The sequence below is a fragment of the Phodopus roborovskii genome, unplaced genomic scaffold, assembly GCF_943737965.1.
Source record: "Phodopus roborovskii unplaced genomic scaffold, PHOROB, whole genome shotgun sequence".
Lineage (NCBI taxonomy): Eukaryota > Metazoa > Chordata > Mammalia > Rodentia > Cricetidae > Phodopus > Phodopus roborovskii.
The window spans coordinates 47600024-47614254 of record NW_026126517.1 but is presented as its reverse complement, the minus strand read 5'-3'; the positions used below and the strand labels follow the sequence as shown (position 1 = coordinate 47614254).

At 46.3% G+C, this 14231-nt stretch overlaps 1 protein-coding gene and 1 pseudogene across 4 annotated transcripts in view; one reads left to right on the top strand and one right to left on the bottom strand.

Moving 5' to 3' along the window:
- Nucleotides 1-12360, top strand: part of Cgnl1 (cingulin like 1) — a 141282-nt gene extending 128922 nt beyond the window's left edge. For all 4 annotated transcript variants that reach the window (XM_051197897.1, XM_051197898.1, XM_051197899.1 and 1 more), the window contains 5 exons: nucleotides 7684-7767; nucleotides 8484-8608; nucleotides 9420-9528; nucleotides 9699-9862; nucleotides 10852-12360. In XM_051197897.1, the coding sequence (XP_051053854.1) occupies nucleotides 7684-7767; nucleotides 8484-8608; nucleotides 9420-9528; nucleotides 9699-9862; nucleotides 10852-10984 (615 nt within the window). In that variant the 3' untranslated portion in view covers nucleotides 10985-12360. The remainder of the gene's footprint in view (nucleotides 1-7683; nucleotides 7768-8483; nucleotides 8609-9419; nucleotides 9529-9698; nucleotides 9863-10851) is intronic.
- A 726-nt stretch (nucleotides 12361-13086) lies between these two features.
- LOC127231956 (calmodulin-alpha-like) lies at nucleotides 13087-13604 on the bottom strand (annotated as a pseudogene).
- Between the last annotated feature and the right edge of the window lie 627 nt (nucleotides 13605-14231).

The window sequence follows — 14231 nt, the reverse complement described above, 5'->3', positions numbered from 1 at the left end:
GACCAAGGAAGGGCTTTTAGAGGAATCTTGGCCCGAAGTTAGCCCTGAAGAAATGATCTGGCTGAGAGTAGCTCAGCAAAGTGGGCACGGCTCTGACCTAGAGCAACTTGGCAGGTAAGCATGGGGTGTTGAGAAGCCATGGCTGCTCGCACACACTTCCGGTTTCCATGAGGAAAGCAGATGAGGCATGTTTGGAGAGGGACTGTGGCTTTTGAATGGCTGTATCCTCCAGGCAGTATGGGGAAGTTGTTCAGGAGAACAGTGAAGCACATACAGTATTCTGGAAGGTCAGTGTCAGAGCTGGGGGTAAAGAGGACAGTACTCCGAGAAGACCTTAACTGGGTTGCTCCCAGGGGCAAAGAGACAGCTGTGAGAATATTCTGTGCCTCTGGCTTTGCTCATCGGTTCTTGTGTGGAGTTTTTTTGTTTGTTTGTTTTTGTTTGTTTGTTTGTTTGTTTTAATACTTGCTGGCCCCATTACTTACCTTCTGTGTCTCAGGGATTTTCTTCCATACATACTCAGGACAGTAAATAAACAACTCAGAGGATCCTAACCAAGATAAATGTTTCCTATACCTTTTGAGGCTTGAACTGGCTTTCAAACACGGCTGATGCTGAGAAGGAATAGATTTGCTTTGACAGAACACCATATTCATAAAGGGGGGCGTGTCTGTTTATTTTCTCAGAACAGACAGGCATGTGTGTAAGCAGAAGGAAGATTACCTGAGGAACTAATAATTGCTTTATAGGCTTTGGGTGTCTTTAAATCCCAGAAAAACCTTTATACCTTTTTTTTTTTTTCAAAAACCATTTCTCTGCCAGACCTAATAGGAGAGACCTATTAACCTAGCTACTCTGGAGGCGAGGCTGAAGGATTGTAATTTCAGGGCCTGCCTGAGCTACAGAGTGAACACAGTGTTAGCCTGGGCAGATTACTAGTGACATTCTGTCTCAGAGTAAGAGGGTTCAGCATACAACCCCATGGCAGCACACTTTTCCTAGCATGCAAGAAGCCCCAGATTTAATTCCCAGTGTCCTAAAAGCTAAACATTTCCGTCTGTGACTCCTGTCGACCACACTGAGGAGTTTTAAGGATTTCCTTGCATGCTTTCTTGGCTGTTTTCAAGGTTTGGAAGGTATAGTCACTGCCTACAGTCGCATAACTTATAAGAGGTAAGGCCACACTTTAACTCTAACCCTGCATCAGACTCCAAGATAAGAATATTACTCAGGTTGGGGATGTGGCTCAGTAGGCAGGGTGCTTGCTAAGCACCCACAAAGCCCTCAGTTCATCCCCCAGCACCTGATAAACTGGATATAAATGGTGCATACTGGTCATCCTAGTGTAGGTGAGAGGTGAAGACAAGGAGTTCAAGGCCATTTTTAGTTACATAGCGAGTTTGAGGCAGCCTGGGCTACATGAGACCTTATCTCAAATGATAACAATGGTAATGATAATAGCACTTATAAGCAAGGACTGTTTGGACCTTTGCCTCTTTTGATTATATGAAGGACTCAGGCAGGCAGAAAGAGGCCTACCCTGTTGAGTTTTAAGCATGATGGATAGGCTAGTATCCTGGCTCAGTGGACATCGATACATAATGCTGCTGCTGGTGGCTATAAATGCACACAGCAACTCTGAGCTAACCCAGACATCCCCTCGGCCTTGAAAGCCAGGATGCCCAGCATAGTGGTAAGTTGACTCATCCCATGCCACAGCTGGCATGCAGGGGAGAAATACCAACTTCAAAAATTGGGAAGCATCAATATCTTCACAGGGGCTCAAAGGCTGCCTTGTTGCCTTGGAAACTGCCAGACAAATCCCAGTGTGTAAAGCTGGTGGCATGAACTGCTCCTTTGTGGCTGACTCACACCTGCTCCTCATTTAGTACCTGGGGACATAGGAGCCAGTAAATGAGATTCCAAATAGCCCCCTTTGTCAGGAGGAAAGTGACAGATCAAAGTAGGGTTTCTTCTTTTTAAGGTGACTTCAGGCTTAGAACTGTCTCTTACTGTATCAGCTACTCAAAACTCCACTGCACAAGTTGGCTGGTGATAATTCTTAGGATATGATTTTTAATACCAGTCCAGGAGTATAGGCTTGCCAACCTCTTCACAACTCATTGATAAACCCAGGCCAGGAGGCTGTTATTATTAGCAATCATAAATATCGCTGGCTTTTCATTGGCCCAAAAGGTCACGGCTTCTAATCCTGAGAGCTAACTCAGGTCATGGGTATCTTGACTCTGTAGGCTGCTGGAATTGGATCTACTGTTTCCTATCAAAACGCTCCATGGTTAGTATGCATTCAATCCAGCTGCCATAGGCAGTTGCCTTCCATTCCTGTTGGTTTTAATTTGGCTGCAGAGTTTTGGTTTGGTCTATTTAATACGGTTGAAGGGCAAACAGCATGTGAAACACTAAGCTTACATGAAGTGTTTCTAGCCTCACACTTACTTCCCCAGGTCCAAACAAGGATAAGAATGTGGCCTCAGGCCTTGGACCTAGTTCTGGAGATCTGGGTGCCGAGTTAGGACTCAGAAGCAATGACTCCTGGCACTCACCCAGGTTTGTGGTGAAACCATTTCTCTTGGAACCTTTCCTGTAATGCCATGCAGAAACCCTTAAGGTTCCCTAAAGTAGATTTATTTTAGAGTATAGGGTCAGGCTGTTCTTTGGAAGCATGGACAGGAATCTACTGTGGTGTCCAAAAGACTCAAGAAACATGGCCTGCCTGGCTACTGTCGCTGTTGAGCTTTTTACGGCTGCATTTTTTTCTTTCCTGTTCTGATTTATTTTACACTTCCATTTTAATAGCCCTCTTTTGAGGTGATGTGGTAGGGTATGAAGAGTTACTATTTTGTTTTTCATTTGCCTGGAGCTCTCCAAGGAGGGCTTGACCTTGCAGAGATGTCCCTGTTGACTCATGCCCCCTAACCCAAGTCCCTGTTGCTGTCCCCCAGCCCTGTCTTAGAGCCCTGCCATATGGGGGTCTGCTTTCTGGTAGATGCCCTGGCTGAGGCCAGGTGTAAAGTGCAGAGCCTATGCCCACAGCCGGGACACAGCAGTCCGCCACGCCCTCTCCACTTATTCCCCTGCATTCCCTTTGGCACTCTACAGAACTTCCCACCAACACTTTCTTCTCCCACACATCAAGAACTGAGGGGGGGGGTTTGTCAGAAGCCCAAGAGTAAAGTCCCCAAGATGCTTCCATCCAGACCTGATCCAGGTATGGTCCTGACTCTCCCATCAGCAAAGCAGGATGATGGCACCTGCATGGGAGTTTCCAGAAGGCTTAACGGACTCAGGCACGGTACATGGCTGGAGCAAGGCTGTTCCAATTACCCATCTAGTTCCCTACACAGCTGCAGGGGGAGGCTGTCCTCTGCTTTGTTGCATTTTTATTACTTCTGCTGTTGTCAGCTTTGAACCCCATAGCACCTTGATTTCTCTACCTGCATCTGGGTCTGCATCCCTTCATTTTGGGGTACCAATTTATAGGGCAGGGTCCTCTTTGGAAGGCTCCCTGAACAACATCCCAAAGGATAGGGCAATCACCAACACCTGCTCTTCCAGACAACTGGAAGGGCCTGTGGGCTGCTTTGCTCAGGTATATAGATCTGCAGCCTTTGTTCTGTGAACGAGAGCCCAAGTGGGAGGGAAAGCCAGGCCAGGCTGCTTGTCTTTGTGTTCCTTCCCAAACAGTGTCCCTCAAGTGAGATCTGTGCCCCAGGGAGTGAGCTGTATGGCTTCCCCTAGGAGGCATGCCTATCACCCTGTGTCCGGAGCAGGCTGTGAGCCTGCATTCATTACCAAGCAGTCACAAGAGTAAGCCCAGGGCCTTTCAGTAGCATGTGATCCCTGAGGGCTCTCAGGTAAGTGGGAGGAAGTGGCCAGTGAAGTGGTCCATGTTGCATTGTTGGCATTTTTACTTTGCTCTGTACAAGAATGGCCTTGGGTGCTTTGTTTTTGTGTTTTGAATACCTTTATAGAGTACAAGTGAATTATTTTCTAGTTAGGGCAATAAGTACTACCATCTCTTCAACAACTAATAATTTTTAATGTAATACTATTTATTCTTTAAGAATTTTATACATGTATATAATGTATATCACCCCCACAGCTCCTCCTAACTTTATAGGTTCCTTTTTTAAATTTTGTTTATTCTGAGAAAGTTGCATATAGTATATTTTGATATTATTCATTTCCTTTTTCTTTTTTCTCTTTGGTTTTTGAGACAGGGCTTCTCTGTGTAATTTTGGCTGTCCTGGAACTCACTCTGTAGACCAAGCTGGCCTTGAACTCACAGAGATCCACCTGCCTCTGCCTCCCAGGTCCTGGGATTAAAGGCATGTGCCACCTCCACCCAGCCAATAATGTTCTCTCTTTTAAAAGGGAAAATCTTAATAAAACAGAGTCTTGTTTGTGTTGGCCAACTACTCCTGAGCATTGGGCCTTCTGTGGTGTGTGGTCAGTGTGCCAGTCATCATGCCATTGATGAAAACCAACTCTGCTTCACCCAGCAGCAATTAAATGTCCATAGCTCCTTAGCTATGCCCACCTTTCCTCCTGCATGCTAGGACTTTATCTGCACATGTACAGGTCTTATACATGCTGTCCATGTGAGTCTATGTGTGCATCTGCCCTGTTGTGCCTGGAAAACACAATTTATCTACCACCTCTGGGTCTTACACCCCTTCTACCTTCCTCTCCCACATAGATCCCTGAGCTTTGAGGGCAGGGGTGTGCTATATCACATTTAGGGTTGAGCATTACAAACTCTTTTATTCTGTGGGTCTGTGTGTCCTGTCAGGGGTAGTGGTTTTGCAGTTGTTGCAGTGTCTTGCTTCCCTTGCACGGATCTCGCTTGTTACAATGTGTCATTGAATTCAGTCTGCGTATATTCAATGGAGAAACTTTGCCTGATATTCTGTAGAGATAGTAGGGATTTTTTTTTAAAGAGGTTTTATCTTTGTCTGGTAATGCTGTCTTCATAAAGGGCTTGTTTTGTAGAATACAGTAACAAAGTCATAAGGCACAGGATGCTTTTAGATAGGGAATGTTTCTGACTGCTTTGAGCTATTTCTGTTTATTTTGTTCCTTCTTATCCTTCGTTACTAGTTTAGATTTTCTTTTTAAAATTTTATTTATGTGCATTGGTGCTTTGTCTGCATGTCTGTCTGTACAAGGCTGTTGGATCTCCTGGAACTGCAGTTAAGTTGTGGGCTGCCGTGTGGGTGGTGGGAACTGAACCCAGGTCCTCTAGAAGAGCAGTCAAGTGCACTTAACCACTGAGCCATCTCTCCAGCCCCAGTTTAGAATTTCTATTTCTTCTCGGTTCAGTTTTTATGTGTTTAAAAATTCTAGGTTTTTCTCATTATCAGGGAAGGGCATTTAAGGCAGCCTCTCCACCACAGCTTAGATTGTTAGTTGGGGTTATTCATGTAGATCTCTGGACATTTTCCTAGGGCCAGATTTCTCTTAAAACCTATAATGCCTCCCTCTATTGTGGTATCTCTTTTCTTGCTCTTTTATTCTTTCCCTGACTCAATCTTCCTGCTCCCTCATGCCCACCTCTGCCCTCCTCTTCCTCCTAATTTCCTCTCCTCTCCCTCTATGCTCCCAATTTTCTCAGGAGATCTTGTCCCTTTCCCCTTCTCCAGGGGACCATGTGTGTCTTTCTTAGGGTCCTCCTTGTTTCCTAGTTTTTCTGGTGGTGTGGATTGTAGGCTGGTAATCCTTAGCTCTAAGTCTTAAATCCATATATGAGTGAGTACATACCATATTTTTCTAGGTTTTCTAATGTTTTAGTATATAATTATGTATAATGAGCTATGATTTTCTGTATTTATGTAATATGTCATCTTTTTTCTCACTTAATCCAGAATTCTTTTCTAATTTTTCTTAAAACTTTTTTCAAGTGGTTTGCCTGTGTATGTGTGTGAGTGTGCATGTGATGATGCCCACAGAAGCAGAAGAGGGCATCAGATCCCCTGGCACTGGAGTTCACAAGTGATCTGCTGTGTGGGTGCTGGGAACTGAACCCAAGTCCTCTGCAAGAGAAGCCAATGCTCTTAACTGCTGAGCCATCTCTCTAGGCTTGTGGGTTTGCCAATTAAAAAAAAAATGGCCATTTGTATTATGTTTATTTGTTGTGGGTGCTGTGTTGGGTGTGTGGAAATCAGTTATCTCCTTCTACCATGTGGGTCCAGACAATGAACTTGTCAGGATTGACAGCAATCACCTTTACCTGCCAAGTGATCTCACAGGCCCTGGTTTGTCAGTGTAATTTCTAATCTTATTTTCCTCCTACTAATTTAAGGTTTGTTGATGCTTTTCTGTCATTGCGATACATTGCTAGGTAGAGATCCAATTTATGTAAAGATCTTATTTGTGTACAGGTGGGGCTTGAACACATGTGCAGGTGCCCACAGAGGCTAGAGGAGGCATCTGATCCCCTGGAGCTGGAGTTGCAAGGGGCTGTGAGCAGCCTGGCATGGGTGCCCAGAGTCCCAACAACTGAGCGACCTCTCTGTCCAGCCCCACTGTTTTGGGTCTTATGTAGATCAGGTTAACAATGGCCTTAAACTCCCAGTTTTCCTGCCTCTACCTCCCAGTGCTGGGACAGCCTGTATAACCCACCCAGTTTATGATCAATTTTAATGTATACATTTACTACTATAAACTTACCTTCAGGACTGCTTTTGCATTAGCCCACAGATTTTGGTTTGGCTTTCATTTTCATTTGTAAAACTTTAAAAATTTCCTTTTGAATATTTTTTTTTTCAGTTACCTCGGGTCATTTAGGAATGTGTTATTTAATTTCTTGAGTTTGTATACTTTCCATTGTCCTTTTCAGTTTGTAATTGTATTCCATTATCATCTGTTTTAGCTTAGGGCTTTATTGCTGTGAAGAGACACCATGACCATGGCAACTCTAATAAAGGAAAATGTTTAATTAGGGATTGCTTACAGTTCAGAGGTTTAGTCCATTATCGTCATGGCAGGAAGCAAGACAGCAGGCAGGCAGGCAGACATGATGATGGAGAAAGGAGCTCATAGTTCTTACATATTGATTTGAAGGCAACGGGAAATGAACTGAGGCACTGGGCATGGCTTAAGCATATATGAGCCTTCAAAGCCCACCTCCACAGTGACACACTTCCTCCAACAAGGCCACACCTACTTCAACAAAGCCACACCTAATAGTGCCACTCACTATGAGCTTATGGGGGTCAATTACATTCAAACTACCCCAGGTCCTTTCTCTAGGTAGCATGGCTCAACTCAGGTGTTTGGTTTTCTATCTGGACAATCTGTTCATTGGATTGCTACTACTTTTGTCTGAGCACACATGGGCTTACAGAGCAGCACAGGGCCAAGCCCTCATGAAGCTGGGGCTTGAGCAGCTGCCAATCTTTATCTGCAGCTGCAGATAAAGAAAGAACTGTCCCTACATCCATCGGATCAAGTAGAACTGACAAATAAATCTTGTGGCATGGTCCCTGAGTCATAGGACATGGAGACCCCATACTATTATTACAGTCATCAAAGGATCAAGGGCATTGAAGGAAAAGATCTTATACCCCTGAGCAAGTGCACGGCGGGTACTGCATAGACCTCCTTCATGAGAACCGTAAGAACCAAGTCTTAACCCTATGGTTTTTGCTTTGCTTGTTGTAGATGGAGCAGATGAGGAGCGAGCTACTTCAGGAGAAAGCTGCCAAGCAAGACTTGGAGTGTGACAAGATTTCCCTAGAGAGACAGGTGAGGACGGCCATTCCATGAGGTCCTGCCTCCCAGTCTCTCCCTCGTGTTGGGCTTCCTGGTACACTCCTATGGGAATGTGGCAGAGGGGAGGGATAGGATGAAGTTCACGCTCTCCCACACCTTCAGCCTTTCTTGGAGGCTGACACTGAGGTTCTCTGCTGAAGACTCAGGTCCTCTCCTGAGTGGACAGCGCTCTGGTACAGTGAGACTCACAACTGACAAGATGACTCACTGAGAAACTGACCCCAAGTAGGGTATAACATTTAAGGAAGACTCAGCATCAACAGATAAGATTTTCATACAATATTTTTAAATGACTGCTCATAATCAATGATGAGAAAGCCATTGACATGGGAGGTCACAAGTCCAGTCTAAAGGCGATGAAAATAATCATACCTTGAAAAAGGTAAGGCTGAGAAGGATCAGTGAGATCAGTGCTTTCGCACACTAGTGAGGAAACTGGTAAAGAGGATGCCCATCCCTCCGTGAGTGAGTCTTGACACATGCCAGCCCTTTCATCCAGGCTCAAAAGGCAACATCTTAGAGTTTCTCCTTTGACTGCTAAGACCCAAGTTCAACCCTGTTTCCTGGTACAACCTCTGGGATTGCCCTAGTGCCTAGGCACTGAGCAAATTCCTGACTCTACTCAATGTGCTTCTCTGACTGAAGAGCATTCCCAGCCAAGTCCCTCACAGGCCCCTGTCTTATTTCAGAACAAAGACCTAAAGAGCCGCATTATCCACCTGGAAGGTTCCTACAGGTCCAGCAAAGAGGGTCTGGTGGTGCAGATGGAGGCCAGGATTGCAGAGCTGGAGGACCAACTAGAGAATGAGGAGAGGTGAGCCCAGCCTGGGGTGGGGCAGGGAGCCAGGCTGGTCAATTCATTAGGGTGGGTTAGGGGGGTCTCCTTACAGCCTTTCAGCCCCCCTGAAAGGTAGAGCCAAGACCAACCTTGCAGTCAATCCCTTTCTTAGATGGAAACAGTGAGCTCCATGAAGGGAAGTGATAAGGTAGTCTGGACTGAAACTTAGGAGTAGACCGCAGCTGCCTGCCGTCTGTCTGCATCCTATTTAACAAAGCTGGATGCATTTGTAAGTGGTTGAGTTTGAGCCAGGTTGGAGGCAGGGGGCTGCTGTGGCCCCAATGGCAGGTGCACTCAAACAGAAATTGCCAACTACCTGCCAGGAATGTATGGCCAGTGGTTAGGGAAGATGTGGAGCCCTTCCCAACAAAAATGCTTTTTGAGATAACCACATAGTCCCAGCCTGAAGATTAGCACCTCAGTGAACTTGACCTTCCTTGAAGGTTCCTGGCATATATGTACATAGTTTTAGTAAGATTTCTAGGTCTGGATGGCATAACCCCCAACTACTGGTGGTCTGTGGTTCTTTGCTTCAAAAGTTAAGCTCATCAGAGGAAGAATTCAGGACACTTCTGAGTTCTGGCCCTGCAATCTTGGGAGAGTCCTTGGGGCCCCATCTTTCCTCCTGTGACACCAGCAGTCCCTTCTTCCTGTGTAGTTGTTTTTCTCTGATCCTGAGCTGACCAGGCACCCATGGCTGGGGAGTCTCATCGTCTCCTTCCAACCTGGGCTTCCTGTGGGGCTGAGATTAAGAGGGTGTGTCCTGTTCTGCTCTCTCTACTTGCAGGGATCGGGCCAACCTGCAGCTCAACAACCGAAGGCTGGAGAGGAAGGTGAAGGAGCTGGTGATGCAGGTGGATGATGAGCATCTGTCACTGACGGACCAGAAAGACCAGGTGAGAGCGCGCCTGTGTCCCAGGCTGAGACCAGGGGGGCGAGTATGCCTGCTCCCCTGCCCCACTCAGCCCACAGGGCGCTCCCACTTTTTCTGTGGGGTGGGGTCCCTGGCATCTCCTGCTCTGCTGGACCCCCAGCCAACACTCAACCTCCATCTTCCCTCACATAGCTGAGCTTACGCCTGAAAGCCATGAAGCGCCAGGTGGAAGAGGCTGAAGAAGAGATCGACAGACTGGAGAGCTCAAAGAAGAAGCTCCAGAGGGAGCTGGAGGACCAGATAGGAGTAAACGAGCAGCTGCAGGGGCAGCTCAACTCCATGAAGAAGGGCTTGAGGTAGGTCAAGGTGGCGGCCCTCTGAAGCATCCTGTGACACTTGTTAGTCTTTTCAGAGTACTCTTCCTCCCATGGCCTCAAGCCAGTTTTCCACTGTTGCCCTCTGGGGTCATCTCATCTTGAGGTGAAAGTGGCTGTGTCTGCTTGAGTCACCCCCACATGTTCAGTAAGACCACACATCCTTGTACCAGTGCCTAGCAGAACCCACGCCACAGAGGGGCATCCCACATATACCCTTTTAAGAATGAGGATCTTCCAAGCTGCTCTGAGGAAAACGAAGGATGGGGCTAGAGGGTGGTTTTCCCAGGACCAGGGTAGGAGATATTGTGGTGAGGGGTGAGCAGGAGTTCATGCTCACCCAGAACACTAGCTTTGGGGGAGGCTGCCTGTGCCTGGAATTCCGTGCTGATGACCCAGGTAGCTGGCACAGCTGACAGATGGCTCCGGCTCACTGAGAATCCTAGCACGGACTAGAACTGACCCCAAGGTCAGCGGTAAGAAGGACTCCATGGGCAAAAGATAATGTTTTGATAAACTATTAAGACATTATTGTATGAGGACATCGATCAGTTGGTAAAGTGCTTGTCTCCCATGCGGAAGGCCCTGGGTTCCATAAACTAGGTGAGCAGCAGAGACAAGAGGATCCAAACCTCAAGGCCATTCTTGGCTGTATAATTAGCTTGAGGCCAACACAGGCTACATAAGAGCCTGCCTCAGAAATCAAAAGTGTGTGAGACTCGGTGAATAAGAACCACCCATCTTATAGTTAGGCAATAGGAGAAATCACTTATACTGTCCGTGGATCTCCCCATCAACACAGGTCAGGAGTAATAGACATTTTGCACCTGTTGCTAAGACAAACACTTGGTGCAGGCAAACTCATGTCACATGTGTGCAGTGGAGCAGAGGGCAGGAGCCCAACAACCTTCTCCCCAATCAGAGCCAAGCCCTAGCCAGAGTCCAAAAACATCTGCTTTGTGCTTCTGCAGACTTAAGACGCTGCCTAGTAAAGTCCTGGATGACTCGGACGACGACGACCTCAGCAGTGATGGGGGAAGCCTCTACGAAGCGCCACTGAGCTATTCCTTTCCCAAAGACAGCACCCTCACCAGCCAGATCTGAGTCTGCTTCCAGGCCTGTAGATCCCAGAGGACTCTGAAGCCATCCAGAGCGGGAGGTGCTAATGGAGGCTTGTGAATGGAGTCACACCCACAGTTCCCACCTCATATCCTCCCCAGGGCCTCTAAGTGGCTCAGTGACCTTGGATCTTAGATAGGGAGCTATTGACATTGAAAATGACCTAAGGGGGACATTTTGGAAGACGGAGCTAAGAAGTCCTGGTGTGCACCGCTGCCCTCCATCACCCTTTCTCCTCCCCCAGCGAGGTTCCAGTATGCCAGCTGCAATGAGATAGCAACATGTAGGGATGAAATGTATAGACTGCACATATTTTAAACCAGACCTTCTCAAGGACTGCTGCTACTTTAGAATGTTCCAGAGCCTTTGGAGTGTGACATCTTTGTAAAGTTCGCACATCGACATGGATTATCTTTTAAAATACGAAGCTACCAGATCTCAAGTATTAAAAAGCAGAGGCAAAGGGGGAAGAGTGGAGGCTACTCTGGAAATCAGAAGGGGTCACAGAGTGGAAAGTTAGCACTGGGAATCCAGTGGGCTGTATGGGAAAACTGCTCATTGATGTTGGAGAGGGGACTTTTAGCTAGGGCTGAGCCTAGGGCCTTGGTTGCTTATTTTATCTAAACCATACTAACAACACTTCCCATTCTCCAATTTCTTTCAAGCGGGTAGAATGGTGATACAGGTGGGATTTTTAACAAGTGCTGTGCTTCTCAAAGGACAAGAGTCCTGGTGGTGTGTCTCATTGGTCCTTTTCCTCCGTGGCAGGCCACCAAGTGAAGCTTATTCAGACCCGGGATTGGAGGAGTAGGAGAGGCTATGATGTGAGGGCTTAGATGTGAGGTGGACACATCCATCCCACCACAGGGAAAGGGATAAAGGGAGATGGGGGTGTGGGGCTGGTGTAAGAAGGAATGCAGAGAAGTTCATGAGAGTTAGGGAATGTGCGAGAAAGACGGGGTAGTGTTGAGCTGTAATGAAGAGGGTGGGGTGTGTGAGGTGCAGCCAGCGACATGACACTAGACTGAGATTGAGAGATGTTTGCAAGACCAAAGCTCCTCTCTTCCCTGTGGTCTTGGTAGATGAATCCAGGGACAAGTCAAGGAATAAGGTTCCAGGTCCTTCTCAACCTGGCCCTGTGACCATTCCTCCATTTTCTTACGTATACATGTTTTAGGTCTCTCTCTCTCTCTCTCTCTCTCTCTCTCTCTCTCTCTCTCTCCCCCCCCCTTTAAGAACTAATCCTGCTCAAGAGTATTTTCTCTACCTAGATTAAAAATATTTTGTGTAAACACTTGTTGCCAAATGCAATGCTGAGAAGACAATCACTGTATGGCTTTTATAAATTGTTTCCTGCTTCAGAGTGCCATTCTGCCATGACAATTATATACTCTGTGGGGCTTTTGTTTTTCAGTGGGACTTGATTACTATGCGTTGCCATGGAGAAGAGACTTTTTTTTTTTTTTTTTAATCACAGCTACCTCCATGAAAGTGACTTCCTGGATAAAGCAAGATTTCCTTTCTTTCTTTTTTTTATTGTAATTTTTTTTAATTGGAAAACAAATTGTGCCATAAGCGGATTTTCTGTAAGTGGCTAAACAAAGTTTAAAAAGCAAGTAACAATAAAAGAAAAATGTTTCTGGTACAATACCAGCAGTACAAAAACATAGTGTACAAGTACCTGGATAAAATACCCATTTTGCAACAGTGCAGCTTTTAAGTATATACTGTTGACTGTCCACAGTCCATGCAGAGTTACAACTCCACATGCCAACAACAACATGCTGACAGTTCCTAAAAACTACTTTTAAAAAAGGCATAGCCCAGACGTCCTCGCATTTGACCAACTCCATCTAAGTTTAGATGTGCAGAAGGGTTTGGGTATATCCAGAGTAAGCCACATGCAACATGTTACTTCATCAATATTCTAAAATAAAGTTTAAGGACAACGGCAGAAGATAAGGGAAGAAAACATGGAGGAATCAAGTCCTAATTACTACACATGCATACTTTTTTGACAGTAGGGGGAAGCCTTTTACAGATAAGTTACAAAGAGAAAGCAAATAAACAATTTTGTACAAGAAATTTAACACATTCTGTCCAATGTCTTCACTTTGCTGTCATTATTTGTCAAACTCTTCATAGTTTACCTGACCATCGATGTCTGCTTCCCTGATCATCTGTCTCATCCACCTCTTCATCTGTCAGCTTGTCTCCGGGGTTTGTCATCACATGACGAAGCTCTGCTGCGCTAATGTAGCCATTGCCATCCTTATCAAACGCACGGGATGCTTCTCTGATCTCCTCTTCACTGGCTGTCTTTCGTTTTTCTTGCCTTCATTGTCAGAAATTCAGGGAAGCCAATTGTGCCATTACCGTCTGCATCGACTTCATTAACCATGTCCTGCAGCTCTGCTTCTGTGGGGCTCTGCCCACAAGCCCTCATTCCAGTTCCCAGTTCCTCTGTTGTTATAGTCCCATCACCATCCTTGTCAAATAGTGAAAAGGCTTCTGTGAATTCTGCAATCTGTTCTTCAGTCAGTCGGTCAGCCATACTGCAAGGGCTACTGGTTTCTCAGACGCGAACACACAACCGCTCAGCTCTCCAGACTATGCAAGATTTCCTTTCAATAAACTGTCACCTGGCGGGAATCTTGGCTCTTGTATTATTTTCTATCGCTTGATTTCTTTGGAGTTTGGATGCTGTGTAGTTGGCTTACTTGTTGTGCAAGCATGGGGGCCTGAGTTTGATCCCCAGAACCCACATAGAAAAAGGCAAGCATAGCAGCACGTACCTGTAATCCCTAGGGTGATGGAGAAAGATGGATCTGGGAGCTTGCTGACCAGCCAGTTGAGCCAAATTAGCTAGTTACAAACCAGAAAGAAACTACCAATATAAACTGGAAACTGCAGTGGTTGTCCCAAACCCAAAGCCACCTTGTGAGATAGAAGGGCATGCGGTGTGGTCAGAGGTGGATGTTGGTGAAACATTAGCCATGGATGACCATGGTGCTCTGAGATCTCCAAATGGTTCATTCCAGAAAATCACAAAGGGAATGGTCCAGCTTGTCAAATGAGAATCAGACACTCCCTTCCCTGCAACCACAGTTCGTATGGCCCCTCTTGCCCTCACAACAGGCTCCCCATGGTCTCCATTTCACGTGGGGCTAGGACAGCTTCTCCCTGGAAGGGACTCACACAGGTCACCATGTCAATGCTGTCCCCTACCCTG